Source organism: Schistocerca cancellata, chromosome 1, assembly GCF_023864275.1.
Source record: "Schistocerca cancellata isolate TAMUIC-IGC-003103 chromosome 1, iqSchCanc2.1, whole genome shotgun sequence".
NCBI lineage: Eukaryota > Metazoa > Arthropoda > Insecta > Orthoptera > Acrididae > Schistocerca > Schistocerca cancellata.
This window is the reverse complement of record NC_064626.1, coordinates 303,209,328-303,225,042: the sequence shown is the minus strand read 5'-3', so window position 1 is coordinate 303,225,042 and position 15,715 is coordinate 303,209,328. Positions and strand designations below refer to the sequence as shown.

Here is a 15,715-nt window from a genome sequence, read left to right as displayed (position 1 = left end):
GCCCAGCTAGCTGGCTCAGAGAGATCTCTCTCTCCTTTTCCAAAGACTACTGGCTGTCCAACTCATATCTGGTTACCCCTTCCCTACGTAGGAGCAGGTGAATCATTGTCTTAGTACATTCTTTTCGGACTCCCACTCTCCTCACTGTTAAACACCTCTGGTCAACTACAAACTCAAGTTTGGTTTCTTCCACAGAACTTTCTAGAACAGATTTTCTCAACACTTACTTCACAAAGTTCTACCAATTGGAAATGTTTACTTTAAAAATCGCTGAAACAGGTTGGCGGACGCGACTCTGCCAACGGCTGGTGGCGCTACACCACTGCCCGACACATTCTAGGCGACTTCTGCATTGTCTAAAAAAAATTGCCGGCTGTCATTGTACGCCACTTGCCCTCGCATTCCATTCTGGCAGCAGGCTCATGAAAGCTGGCGCCATCGGCGTCTCCGAATCGACAACAACTCGCTTGCAGTATCCGCGCCGCTGATGCATCTACAGACACTGCATGGTGTGGCGTGACACAGCTGAAAGGGCGTTTGTGCGCGCAGCCATCGGCTAGCACCCCGCTGTCTGTCCTGTTCGTCCAGTTCTGGCTGCACTTCGGCCGAGGTCCCATTGTCCCATTCCTCAACCGAGCTTTACACTGCAACACTAGTTTCAGGACCAATCACCTAAAATGATTCAGTTATTAGTGCCAAGATGTGTTATCAGTCACATTCTGTGTTCATAATAAAACGGCCCTCGTCCTATGGAAATGTCGTGTGGCTAGGGCCTCCCGTCGGGTAGACCGTTCGCCTGGTGCAGGTCTTTCGATTTGACGCCACTTCGGCGACCTGCGCGTCGATGGGGATGAAATGATGATAATTAGGACAACACAACACCCAGTCTCTGGGCGGAGAAAATCTTCGACCCAGCCGGGAATCGAACCCGGGCCCTTAGGATTGACAGTCTGTCACGCTGACCACTCAGCTACCGGGGCGGACCCTCGTCCTATAAAATGGTATCAAATCCCAGTGTAATTCCATGTCACAGCGTGCTTTGAAAGCGCTGCAGCATTAAACCTTGGTCAAAAGCTTATTGTGGGTGGTGATAATCAAGCTATGGTGTTTCATATGGGAACAACAGCAGGTCTCCGTGAATGTGATGTTTGGTAACGTTAAACTTCGACCTTCCCCCCCTCCCCCCCCCCCGTCTCAAACAATTTATTGCAGTATTGTACATTGTGCCTATAATGGGTGTGCATGCTCTTCCGGAAAACTTAGCAAAACGATCACTACCAGAATTAGGTGCCATTTTACTCTGATAGCAAGCGCGATGGGTGCTTACAGCGAGTAGTTAAAACTGCTGAGAGGGGGTTGCGAGCTGTGGATGTGAAAGGAGGCAGCGGGAGCCGTCTAGAATGGTGTACCAAGTAATGTACTTCATTAAATTTCATATTACTGTACTCATAATACAGACACATCTACATCTATACTCCGCAAGCCACTTTACAATGTGTGGCGGAGGGTACTTTTTCTAACAGTAACACTTCACTCTCTTGCTGTTCCAGTTGCATATGATTTGCGAGAAGAACGGTTGGTTAGTGTATGTGTGGGTTCGAATCTCTCTTATTCTGTTTTGATGATATTCGTAGGAAGCAACATATTGGTTGGTTCTGCTAGGAGCATATGCTCTTGGAACTTGAATAGTGGATAATTTTTACGGGCCGTTTACGCCCAGACTTCCATACAACCCATTTTATAATGTAATATTTACACCCTACTAGTCAGTCTAGTCGACTGTTTAGAGCTGCGCAAAAACTGCAAACAGTATTCACCACTCCAAATGATTGGAAAGCTAATTACTTCTGCTTCTACTACCTTTTTATTATGCTGACGAAGACCTGTCATTTTCTGAAACCTTAGGAGCCCCCTTTATGTAATTCATGACAGGGAGGTTAACTTAGAAGAACTTGAGACTTATAAACTTATTTGGCGCTGAAAGCAGCCCCTGAGCAGGTAAAGAATGGGGAAGTCATCGTGCCCTGTCTCTGAGCAGCAGCTGTAGGAGGGCAGCCTGCATTCCATAAAACTGCATTGTGCGAGACACTTGAAGGAATCATTTTTGACGAGATAGAGATCTGAAAGCCAAGTGGAGCAGTCAGAACTTGAAAACGTGAGACAAGTCATTGTTTGCAGCCATGCCACAAAGGAACGTTCGTTTAAATCCGAGTAAGCTGTAACGTGCCAACTGGCGGTACTCAAGATCGAACTCACAACGACAACGGATCGTACTGTACCAAAGTCGCTATGCCGTTGACGTATGGCTTCCTGCCGCGCAAAATTACTTAAGCGAACCAATCGACCGCTACAGCATGAATTTGGTAAAGTTTTAATTTTACAGTCGATGTTATGACTGTGGATTGCCATTACTTTTTAGAAGATTCGTCGTAGCGGAGCGCCTGGCAAATACTCGAAGTCTACCTCGTACCGTAGTTGCACTCTTAAAAGACAAATTGAAGACAGATCAAACCTTGGATAATTAATACTGCAACAATCATAAACATTGACGAGACGGCAGACTCAAACGTCGAATAATAATAAACAGCACCTTTACTATACACAACGTCGTAATCGTACAGTGACACTATTAGCACGAATAGACACGCTAAAACATTCCAATGACACTGACAAACAATATCGAGCAGCAATTACGAGACAGGCAGATTTCGATAGAAACTCCCCTTATCATACTATCGGACAAAACAAAACACCAAACCACTTTAAATACAATAACTGATTATACAGGGTGATTCAAAAAGAATGCCACAACTTTAGGAATTTAAAACTCTGCAACGACAAAAGGCAGAGCTAAGCACTATCTGTCGGCGAATTAAGGGAGCTATAAAGTTTCATTTAGTTGTACATTTTTTCGCTTGATGCGCTGTTGACTAGGCGTCAGCGTCAGTTGATGCTAAGATGGCGACCGCTCAACAGAAAGCTTTTTGTGTTATTGAGTACGGCAGAAGTGAATCGACGACAGTTGTTCAGCGTGCATTTCGAACGAAGTATGGTGTTAAACCTCCTGATAAGTGGTGTATTTAACGTTGGTATAAACAGTTTACAGAGAATGGGTGTTTGTGCAAAGGCCGCCAGGCAGCCCGTGACAGAGCACTTCATCACTGGCCTCCAAGAAGCCCTGATCTTACCCCCTGCGATTTTTTCTTATGGGGGTATGTTAAGGATATGGTGTTTCGGCCACCTCTCCCAGCCACCATTGATGATTTGAAACGCGAAATAACAGCAGCTATCCAAACTGTTACGCCTGATATGCTACAGAGAGTGTGGAACGAGTTGGAGTATCGGGTTGATATTGCTCGAGTGTCTGTAGGGGGCCATATTGAACATCTCTGAACTTGTTTTTGAGTGAAAAAAAACTTTTTTAAATACTCTTTGTAATGATGTATAACAGAAGGTTATATTATGTTTCTTTCATTAAATACACATTTTTTAAAGTTGTGGTATTCTTTTTGAATCACCCTGTATTATGTCAAGCTAAATGTTACCTCTAGCTTGCTATTGTTCTCACACATATCAAAATTCTCACAACGCAGCACACTATATCTGGAAAAGTCTCGTAAGCCTTTAATTACTTACAATATATATGTCCAATATATCGTCGTGTTACGACCAATTCACTTTAAGTTGCTTTCACCGATATCTATAAGGATTAAGATAATTGATGCTACCCTTAAATCTCTTTCTGTTTAGTCCAGCGTTGCTATGTAAATAATACGACGTAACGTATTCCACATATTTACCAATCTTTGTTATTAGTATAATCGCTGACTTTTCCGTGATAATTTTCTACAACTTCAATTCTAATTGAAGGTACTTAGGACACTCTTTCCATAAATGACCTCGTTTTAACTGTTTAGCATATCTACCCTCTGTATATTTAGCGTGGACCAACTCAATTAATGAACTTTTTGATCAGTCAAAACTTACAAATATCATCGTAAAATTGTGTCATGCAAAGCGTTATTAATATCCCTGAAACTAAAAACCTTTGCTTTTCTCACAAAATATAGCTACACACAACAGCTACTAATTGAACACACGTAAAGGTTTCTTTTTACCCAAGAAAACTGGTATTTATTGGGTTTAGTTATCTCAATACAATTTAATTCACGTAAGTGAGCGAATTCCAGCAAAGACTAACACACCCCACAAAAACGGAAATTCAATAATCAAAAAAGCATAAACAAAAATCCTAGGCGCCACCGCCTGTTTAACCCTAACCTTAATTTAACACAGTTCTGAGCCTCTTCAGTCGTTAGCAAAACGCGACCCGCTAAGTTACCTAAATTGAAATAGGACACTCGTCACTTTGACTAACAAATTTTTCGTTTAGTTGCGTGTTGCTTTTAAATGGTTCCTTTTTTTTCTCGTCGCTTATAAACTCAGCTACTGGTGCGATCTATCATATTACAGTGAAACAGTTCGAATCTATATGAGACAATTCTAGGTCCGCTGTATGATCGTGGTATTTAAACAACAACAACAAACATGTGTTCGGAACCCATGTTGGTTCCCACAGAGGAAATTATCGGTCACGAGGAACGTCATAGAACGCGAGCTAAAACACGTTCCAGAATTCTACAGCAGATTGACGTTAGAGATGGCCTTTTTTCGAATCATTAGCAACACTTCAATTCTTTAGGGAACTACGGTACACTGCTGCTACAAAGGAAGCAAGTTCTTTCGCATATTCTGTGTAGAATAGAACTGGCATCTATAGAGGCCTAGCTGCCTTTCCTCGTTCAGCGATTTCAGTCCTTTGCTATTCCTTGGTCACTTATTTCGATATCCGTAATTTTGTCATTCGTGCGACGATTTAAAGGAGGAACAGCAGTGTGATCTTCCTCTGTGAAATAGTTTTGGGGAAAGACGTTTAATATTTCTGCCTTCTCTGTGTCATCTGTTTCAGTGCCATCATGGTTACAGTGTGTATGGACAGTTGTCTTCGATCTGTTTACTGATTTAACTTAAGTCTACAACTTCTTACCATTTTCTGTCAATTTTTTGACGTGGTGAGTTTGTGAAGCTCTTGAATATAACATCCAACTTTTCCGAAACTGTTATCTGTTTGTCTGTACAAGTACATCACGTCAATCGATGTCTGCCTCATTCGGATAATTCCTTCTTGGTGCGTTCCCTTTTTTTTCTTTTTATCTTAGAGTGCATATGGTTGTAGTAGAGAGCATGGTACACAAATACAGACTTGACATGTGTGATTACGCTAAACTCAAGAAAAACAGTCACTAGTGTAATAAAATCATTATCTAAACAATAAGAACCTGTAATTATCCAAGAACTTCTTATTATGCAATACTAATTGATCATTCAGTATTGACTGCACAGTTACATGTTTTCATTTCTTCTAATTTACCCATCCTCTTGCTCTTGTGTAGCGTATGCATGATCCGTAATGTCACATCAATTCTTTCACTTGGTGATCATTCTCTTTTAAATGCTTACTGAATCTTGAAGTGTATTTTTGTTTTCCTAATATTTTCTTTAAGGTTATCGTGAAAAGAGCACCCAGTTTGTGCAATGTAATAGTTTTCGCATGTTTCTCACATAATCTTATAAATATCGGGCCTCCTCATAGGGCTAGTTTCATTTGTACTATGTGCAAGTCTTTTGCCTAAGTTGATGGAGTGAAAACCCAACTGGACGTTAGTTTTGCAAACGCTTTTACAGTTTTGTTCGAGACAGGACTTATATATGGAATGGTAGCAAACATGTTCTTTTTCAGTTTTAGTTCTTCTATAATTAGGGTAATATCCATAATATTGAGATCCCTATTTTCCTTACTTTTCTTTTTATATAATTTTGTGAGTATTTCTGGCCTACACCTATTGTTGAAAACAATATCCTATAAAATTTGAAATTATTTCTCGCTGTTCAGTAGAAAACTGATGAGTTGCTGTACCATAAAGTTGAAATAAGCCCTTTTGTCGTTAGCTAATGACAGTACGGGTTATTAATCATATAGTCAGCAATTGTTGGTTTTCGGAATATTCTGATCACGTATCTGCTGCTAAGTCAGGGAAATTAATGGTGTTATTTTCTACCATTTTCTTCGTTGAACTGAATATTGTGATGAGGGCTATTCAGATCCCCACTTCATTCAGGTAGCTATCAAATAGTACTACTGAGTCACTGACATATCTTTTATAGAAACAAACTTATTGGCTGATTATTCTTATTTTTCAAAAAATCGCACTTCTACATTATTTATATAAACGTCAGCCAATGTCCCTGTCAGACAGCTACCCAAAGCCAAACCATCCTGTTGTATTTAAAATCCCCTTAGAAAGCGATATAGTTATAGTCTGTGATCAACTCTAACAGCTTAGTGATTTGAGTAATTTCATTCAATGACAGTGTTTTATCTTTAATTGGGCCCCCCCCCCTCCCATATCAACACAACAGGTGCAGATACTGATATGTTTGTATACATATAAGCTCCATCACATGATACTAGTATACCAGTTTCCATACTTTCAGGTGTTTCATTTCTTGAGTGACATCTCGTGAATTATGTACACTATATCGTTTCTCATACGTGCAGTACTCTTTCAGCAGTCTATCCACTTTTAACTTAATTTATATGGAGGGTTCCTTACACAGTTAACATTGGACATAATTAGAATGTTATCTTCATTTATTATTTGTTGTACTCAGAGTTTTGGGGGCATTAGGGTTTATATTTATATATTCTCTAGCCTCCCTATGGTTCAGGACAAAGCTACAATTTTTTACCTGTTTTTCTTAGAATGTCATTGAAAATTGCAGTGTTGTCTTTATTTAGTACAGCAATTTTGCTGTTAGCAAAAAATTCTGTTTATTTTAGCCTCATAATCAACCTTGTTAATAATTACAGTGGTCTCTACATTTAAATCCAAGGCCTTTTTTGTTTTAAGTTCTAATTAATGCTTTTACTGATCCCACAATCTCCATTACTTCCATGATAACTACTTTTGTGCATATATATTTGCTGTTTCATAATTCTAGCAACTTTACTTGTTATTAGTCTTCGTCCTTCCACTCGTAACCCAACTATACCCAAAGCAATTTAGTACTTACAACCAAATCTTTAATATACTGAATGCCATGAGGCCACTGGCGATCACAGCAGATCTGTCTGCTGCGGCTGCCGGCGACCACATGACACTCAAGTGTCTTAATTGTATTGCCTTGTAACTTGTCTGCTACATTAAATTTAAGACCTTTATTTAATTTCACAAGCTGCGACACTGTCGCGAATAAAACAGTGACCCTTATATGTAATAAGTTTCCTTTACTTTATGTCTATGGTCACAAACTTTTTGTTAACAGATTACCGGTTTCGGTCTATAATGACCATCAACAGATCTGTTTCATAATGTACTGCAGCCATAGTGGCATCGTCAAATGTTAAATGCAGAATCAGCACGAGCATCGTCAAATATATATAAATAACATCATATGCACGAGTCGTGAGTAGTGCTACTGACAACATCATATGCACGAGTCTTGAGTAGTGCTACTGACAACATGACTCGTGCATATGATGTTATTTATATATATTTGACGATGTTTGTGCTGATTCTGCATTTAACATTTGACGATGCCACTATGGCTGCAGTACATTACCGAACCCGGTAATCTCTTAACAAAAAGTTTGTGACCATTGACGTAAAGTAAAGGAAACTTACTTTATTTAATTCCCCTATCTTTTCTTCTGTAGAACTGATATTAATTAAATTCAGTGTTCTCTTAGAAAAATTAGCGTTACTACGCACTATGTTACTAGTTTTATGTTACGACATACCATCTATGAGAGTGAGATTAGAAATTTTCAAGAATGCATAAACCTGACTTTTTTCATTCACTTAATTTGCATACTCACTCACATCACATAATCATATTGTAGGGGTGAAAGCACTTCATCCTACATAACTGAGAAGAATATAACGTTACAGTAAGAACCTTTTTATGTTTATAACTATCATTAATTTGTTCTTTAAGTCGCAGTCGTTTGCATACCTACATTGCTCATCCCATTGCTTTTGATATTGCCTTGAAAGCGACATGGACATAATTAGGTATCACTTCTTTAGCCCTATACATTTTTTAAATCTAATATGTTCCATCGATTTACCTCATTTCATCTTCACCCACTGGAAACGAAGAACATCCTCATATCCATGGCTCGGTAAGAAGTGACTGATTTTTCCTTTGCTAGGTATCATTGTCATATAGGCCTTTTTTAATGTAATTTCTGCCTTTGACTATATATTACTATCCAGTTACTTCATACAATCGCAATTTTGGCTTTGCAGCCTATATGAAGAGCATGGTGAACTGAAAAATCAATATAATGTAAATAGCATACAGTGCAGGGGATAAATGAAGAACATAACAGTCGTTACGTATTCGAGAATCTTTCGTTCGATATCAAAATGTCTAACATGCCTGCATGATATGTCATCATCGATTTTTTTTTCCTTATTGTTATTTCATCCCCCTCGCCACATATAGGCGGAGGATGAACTGTCAACTGTACATTCAATCTATTCTTTAGCCAAAGGACAAGTAAAACTAAGAGCAAAAAACTCTAACTTATAGATGATATACTTAGAAGAGAATTGCAAATGTTTTAAAGGGAAAATTACAGGAAGGTTTTACATTTGACAAAGCTGAGTTTCTTCGTTTTTAATTTGAATATGAATAATGAAAAGTTATAAAAGAAAAGAACAAGAGTGTATTTAAAATATTTAATTCATAATATAAAACACTGATGTGAAGCTTAAAAAGATGCGCTTCACTCTCAATAAAAGTGGAAAGATCTGCACTGGGAAAGGTCGTCTATTACGAAGGGGAATGAGACTGGACATTGGGGGTGGTAGGAGGTCGGAGGTATAAGGATAGAGGATTTATGCACGGTAACGAAATGGATTTTGAGAGGCAAGAATGGAGAAGTAGTTGGGAGTGTTGATGAGGACACACTTTGAAGGTATTATGGGAAGAAGGGGAAGGGGAAAGGGGTCGGGAAACATGCTAATCGCTGAGGTGAGGTGTATGGGATGGTAGGAGGAGGATTTTAGAGGTTTTCCACACTTCACGATATTAACCTGTGGAGAGGATAGTGGTATAAAGTACTGCTTTCCAGAAGAAGAGTTAATAGGGAGTGTAGAGTTGAGTCTGGCGCATAACTGGTGCCAGTCCCGGCATTTTTTAACATTTAATAACTTCCTGATGTATCTTTGTATTTGTCTGTGGCATGTGAGGGGATCCCAGTCATGAACCTAAAGTAAGAAGCGATGTTAGCAATGGGAGTTCAAAATGGCTCTGAGCACTATGGGACTTAACATCTATGGTCATCAGTCCCCTAGAACTTAGAACTACTTAAACCTAACTAACCTAAGGACATCACACAACACCCAGCCATCACGAGGCAGAGAAAATCCCTGACCCCGCCGGGAATCGAACCCGGGAACCCGGGCGTGGGAAGCGAGAACGCTACCGCACGACCACGAGATGCGGGCTATGGGAGTCTCGGACAATGAGTAGAGAGTGAGAGTATGGTTGCAGGGAGAGCAGGGAGGTACGCGTATATGGCCTTTGGGGACAATACAGACTGTTTATAAAATTGTTTATTGCTGTCGTTTCTTCGCTGACTTTTGTCTAAGAGCAAACGGCACTTAGTGTTCATTTACCCCCGTTACGAGAAAATTTGAAGTAAGTACCTAATTTTCAATTTCTTCATTTTGAAGAACTTATTATACAGAAATTATATTGTTTTTAGGCTAAGCCTCGAAGAACAGTAATAAGTTGGACTGAAGTACAAAGAGCTAGAGAGACACATTTTTTGCGCAGACGAAGTAACAGAAATTAAGTGGACAGTGATAATAATTTTTTGTTGTTTTGAAAGAGTCATTTAAATGTGTACTGAACGCATAGCAAATAACTGAGAGAACTATAACGGGTTTGATGAATTAACAGTGAAGATTATTTAATGCAAAATATTTCGCATCTGAGATTGTTTTACGTGATACAAGGGCATTCACGTTGTGTTGTTACAAGTAAAATATTAATTTGCCGCCATTAACATAAAAAATTATTTTTCAGTGCACTACATCAAGGATTAGCTCCAAATGATCGAACAGTTAAAGAGAAATCAAAGAATTATTTCAATAAAAGCAAATGGTCGAATTTCGATCACTTGTGATACTAGTTATTATTATTTCTCTCGATGATTTACTAATTTTTAGACGGCCGTTGTGGCCGAGTGGTTCAAGGCGCTTCACTCCGGAACCGCGCGGCTGCTAGGGTCGTAGGTTCGAATTCTGCCTCAGGCATGGATGTTTGTGATGTCCTTAGGTTAGTTAGGTTTACGTAGTTCTAAGTCTAGGGGACTGATGACCTCAGATGTAAAGTCCCATAGTGCTTAGAGTCATTTGAATCATTTGAACTCATTTTAGAACTCAAAAATATAATAACTACTTCGTTAATCATCTAGAAAAACAATTAAAAACAAACATTAATGTTAGGAGTGGCTTTCTCGCCTCTAGGGCACTAGTGTCGTTCCAATTGTCAGACGGTAACAGTTTTCAGAGCAGTGAGTTTCACGACTCTATATGTTAAGGTGCGTTTACATTTGGGATCTGTACCGGCACAAGATCAGATCCCAAATGTAAACGCACCTTAACATATAGAGTCGTGAAACTCACTGCTGTGAAAACTGTTACCGTCTGACAATTGGAACGACACTAGTGCCCTAGAGGCGAGAAAGCCACTCCTAACATTAATGATCTGTACCGGCACAAGGTAGATTAAAACTGAAGAAACTGCAAAAAGGTGGGAACTTAAGGAAATGGGACCTGGATAAACTGAAAGAACCAGAGGTTGTACAGAGTTTCAGGGAGAGCATAAGGGAAAAATTGACAGGAATGGGGGAAAGAAATACAGTAGAAGAAGAATGGTTAGCTTTGAGGGAGGAAGTAGTGAAGGCAGCAGAGGATCAAGTAGGTAAAAAGACGAGGGCTAGTAGAAATCCTTGGGTAACAGAAGAAATATTGATTTTAATTGATGAAAGGAGAAAATATAAAAATGCAGTAAATGAAGCAGGCAAAAAGGAATACAAACGTCTCAAAAATGAGATCGACAGGAAGTGCAAAATGGCTAAGCAGGGATGGCTAGAGGACAAATGTAAGGCTGTAGAGCCGTATCTCACTAGGGGTAAGATAGATACTGCCTACAGGAAAATTAAAGAGACTTTTGGAGATAAGAGAACCACTTGTATGAACATCAAGAGCTCAGATGGAAACCCAGTTCAAGCAAAGAAGGGAAAGCAGAAAGGTGGAAGGAGTACATAGAAGGTCTATACAAGGGCGATGCACTTGAGGACAATATTATGGAAATGGAAGAGGATGTAGATGAAGATGAAATGGGAGATACGATACTGCGTGAAGAGCTTGACAGAGCACTGAAAGCCCTGAGTCGAAACAAGGCCCCCGGAGTAGACAACATTCCATTGGAACTACTGACGGCCTTGGGAGAACCAGTCCTGACAAAACTCTACCATCTGGTGAGCAAGATGTATGAAACAGGCGAAATACCCTCAGACTTCAAGAAGAATATAATAATTCCAATCCCAAAGAAAGCAGGTGTTGACAGATGTGAAAATTACCGAACAATCAGTTTAATAAGCCACAGCTGCAAAATACTAACAGGAATTCTTTACAGACGAATGGGAAAAACTAGTAGAAGCCGAACTCGGGGAAGATCAGTTTGGATTCCGTAGAAATACTGGAACACGTGAGGCAATACTGACCTTACGACTTATCTTAGAAGAAAGATTAAGGAAAGGCAAACCTACGTTTCTAGCATTTGTAGACTTACAGAAAGCTTTTGACAATGTTGACTGGAATACTCTCTTTCAAATTCTAAAGGTGGCAGGGGTAAAATACAGGGAGCAAAAGGCTATTTACAATTTGTACAGAAACCAGATGGCAGTTATAAGAGTCGAGGGACATGAAAGGGAAGCAGTGGTTGGGTAGGGAGTAAGACAGGGTTGTAGCCTCTCCCCGATGTTATTCAATCTGTATATTGAGCAAGCAGTAAAGGAAACAAAAGAAAAATTCGGGGTAGGTATTAAAATCCATGGAGAAGAAATAAAAACTTTGAGGTTCGCCGATGACATTGTAATTCTGTCAGAGACAGCAAAGGACTTGGAAGAGCAGTTGAACGGAATGGATGGTGTCTTGAAGGGAGGATATAAGATGAACATCAACAAAAACAAAGCGAGAATAATGGAATGTAGTCGAATTAAGTCGGGTGATGTTGAGGGTATTAGATTAGGAAATGAGACACTTAAAGTAGTAAAGGAGTTTTGCTATTTGGGGAGCAAAATAACTGATGATGGTCGAAGTAGAGAGGATATAAAATGTAGACTGGCAATGGCAAGGAAAGCATTTCTGAAGAAGAGAAATTTGTTAACATCGAGTATAGATTTAAGTGTCAGGAAGTCATTTCTGAAAGTATTTGTATGGAGTGTAGCCTTGTATGGATGTGAAACATGGACGGTAAATAGTTTGGACAAGAAGAGAATAGAAGCTTTCGAAATGTGGTGCTACAGAAGAATGCTGAAGATTAGATGGGTAGATCACATAACTAATGAGGAAGTATTGAATAGGATTGGGGAGAAGAGAAGTTTGTGGCACAACTTGACCAGAAGAAGGGATCGGTTGGTAGGACATGTTCTGAGGCATCAAGGGATCACCAATTTAGTATTGGAGGGCAGCGTGGAGGGTAAAAATCGTAGGGGGAGACCAAGAGATGAATACACTAAGCAGATTCAGAAGGATGTAGGTTGCAGTAGGTACTGGGAGATGAAGAAGCTTGCACAGGATAGAGTAGCATGGAGAGCTGCATCAAATCAGTCTCAGGACTGAAGACCACAACAACAACAACAACCGGCACAAGCATGCGCGACATATATACGCGTCTCTGGGACATGTACCACGACTTGTATGAGCGCGTTACTTGCAAATCATACATGTACGATCGTGTGTTTACATCTGGCGAATTGTATTTATGCTTTCGGTGGTGCAGAGCTGTTCGGAATTCGCGATGGCTTCCCACAGCTATGTAGAAGACTTTATACTTTTATGTGCTGGCATGCTTGCACTTTTGAACGAAGAATGAAAACCCACAAAACGGCCGGCCTTGTGGCCGAGCTGTTCTAGGCGCTTCAGTACGGAACCGCGCTGCTGCTACGGTCGAAGGTTCGAATCCTGCCTCGGACATGGGTGTATGTGATGTACTTAGGTTAGTTAGGTTTAAGTAGTTCTAAGTCTAGGGGACTGATGACCTCAGATGTTAAGTGCCACAGTGATCAAAGCCATTTGAACCATTTGAACTTTTGTGTGAGATGTTGTATCGCGACATGTCAAAGTGACATGACGCTCATACAAGTTGCGGGACATGTATCTTAGTGTAAACGTACCTTTAGATGTGCTACTACTGTGACACGAGCGATGAACCGTGCAGGTGCTAAATCACTGGTCGACGGGCTGGCTGGACTGGAACCTGGCGCTGAACACGTCGGGCGGGCCCAACTGGGTGAACAACAACGTGGACTCGCCGGTGATCGTGAACGCGACTGCGGACGAGTTCTACAAGCAGCCCATGTTCTACGTGCTGGGCCACTTCTCGCGCTTCGTGACGCGCGGCTCGGTGCGGCTGCAGCTGGACGCGCAACTGCCGGCCTCCGCCTCGCTCGACAGCGTCGCCCTGGAGACGCCGCAGGGCCGCACCGTACTCGTCCTCTCCAACAAGTAAGCCTCCTCCTCGTCCTTCTTCTACACTTCCAGAGTGAGATATCTGCCTGGACCGATACTCACCTTTCCCATGGCCTTCCTCAATTTCTTTAGTTTGTACACTACTGGTCATTAAAATTGCTACACCAAGAAAAAATGCAGATTATAAACGGGTATTCACTGGACAAATATATTATACTAGAACTGACATGTCATTACATTTTCGCGCAGTTTGGGTGCATAGATCCTGAGAAATCAGTACCCAGAACAACCACCTCTGGCCGTAATATCGGCCTTGATACGCCTGGGCATTGAGTCAAACAGAGCTTGGATGGCGTGTACAGGCACAGCTGCCCATGCAGCTTCAACACGATACCACAGTTCATCAAGAGTAATGACTGGCGTATTGTGACGAGCCAGTTGCTCGGCCACCATTGACCAGACGTTTTCAATTGGTGAGAGATCTGGAGAATGTGCTGGCCAGGGCAGCAGTCGAACATATTCTGTATCCAGAAATCCCGTACAGGATCTGCAACCAGCGGTCGTGCATTATCCTGCTGAAATGTAGGTTTTCGCAGGGATCGAATGAAGGTTAGAGCCACGGGTCGTAACACATCTGAAATGTAACGTCCACTGTTCAAAGTGCCGTCAATGCGAACAAGAGGTGACCGAGACGTATAACCAATGGCACCCCATACCATCACGCTGGGTGATACGCCAGTATGGCGACGACGAATACACGCTTCCAATGTGCGTTCACCGCGATGTCGCCAAACACGGATGCGACCATCATAATGCTGTAAACAGAACCTGGATTCATCCGAAAAAATGACGTTTTGCCATTCGTGCACCCAGGTTCGTCGTTGAGTACACCATCGCAGTCGCTCCTGTCTGTGATGCAGCGTCAAGTGTAACCGCAGCCATGGTCTCCGAGCTGATAGCCCATGCTGCTGCAAACGTCGTCCAACTGTTCGTGCAGATGGTTGTCGTCTTGCAAACGCCCTCTTCTGTTGACTCAGGGATCGAGACGTGGCTGCACGATCCGTTACAGCCATGCGGATAAGATGCCTGTCATCTCGACTACTAGTGATACGAGGCCGTTGGTATCCAGCACGGCGTTCCGTATTACCCTCCTGAACCCACCGATTCCACATTCTACTAACAGTCATTGGATCTCGACCAACGCGAGCAGCGATGTCGCGATACGATAAACCGCAATCGCGATAGGCTACAATCCGACCTTTATCAAAGTCGGAAACGTGATGGTACGCATTTCTCCTCCTTAGAAGAGGCATCACAGCAACGTTTCACCAAGCAACTGCGGTCAACGTCTGTTTGTGTATGAGAAATCGATTGGAAACTTCCCTCTTGTCAGCACGTTGCAGGTGTCGACACCGGCGCCAACCTTGTGTGAATGCTCTGAAAAGCTAATCATTTGCATATCACAGCATCTTCTTCCTGTCAGTTAAATTTCGTGTCTGTAGCACGTCATCTTCGTGGTGTAGCAATTTTAATGGCCAGTAGTGTAATTTACGATTTTGACAGGTAGTCTTTGCTACCTATTCTCTTAATGTGTGTCAGTTCTGTTTTTTCGAGGATTTTATTTGAAACATCCTAACAGATTAAAACTGTGTGCCGGACCGAGACTCGAACTCTGGACCTTTGCCTTTTGCGGGCAAGTGCTCTACCACCTAACCTACCCAAGCACGACTCACGACCCGTTCTCACAGCTTCAATTCTGCCAGTACCTCGCCTCCTACTTTCCAAATTTCCCACAAGCTCTTCTGTGAACCTTGCAGAACTAGCACTCCCGGAAGAAAGGATACTGCGGAGACATGGTTTAGACACAGCGGCGGGGATGT

At 41.4% G+C, this 15,715-nt stretch overlaps 1 protein-coding gene across 1 annotated transcript in view; it reads left to right on the top strand.

Annotated features, from left to right (window-relative positions):
* LOC126161022 (lysosomal acid glucosylceramidase-like) overlaps positions 1-15,715 on the top strand; it is a 174,899-nt gene that overhangs the window by 140,353 nt on the left and 18,831 nt on the right. Inside the window, exon 9 of the mRNA XM_049916957.1 lies at positions 13,585-13,871. Within this exon, the coding sequence (XP_049772914.1) occupies positions 13,585-13,871 (287 nt within the window). The remainder of the gene's footprint in view (positions 1-13,584; positions 13,872-15,715) is intronic.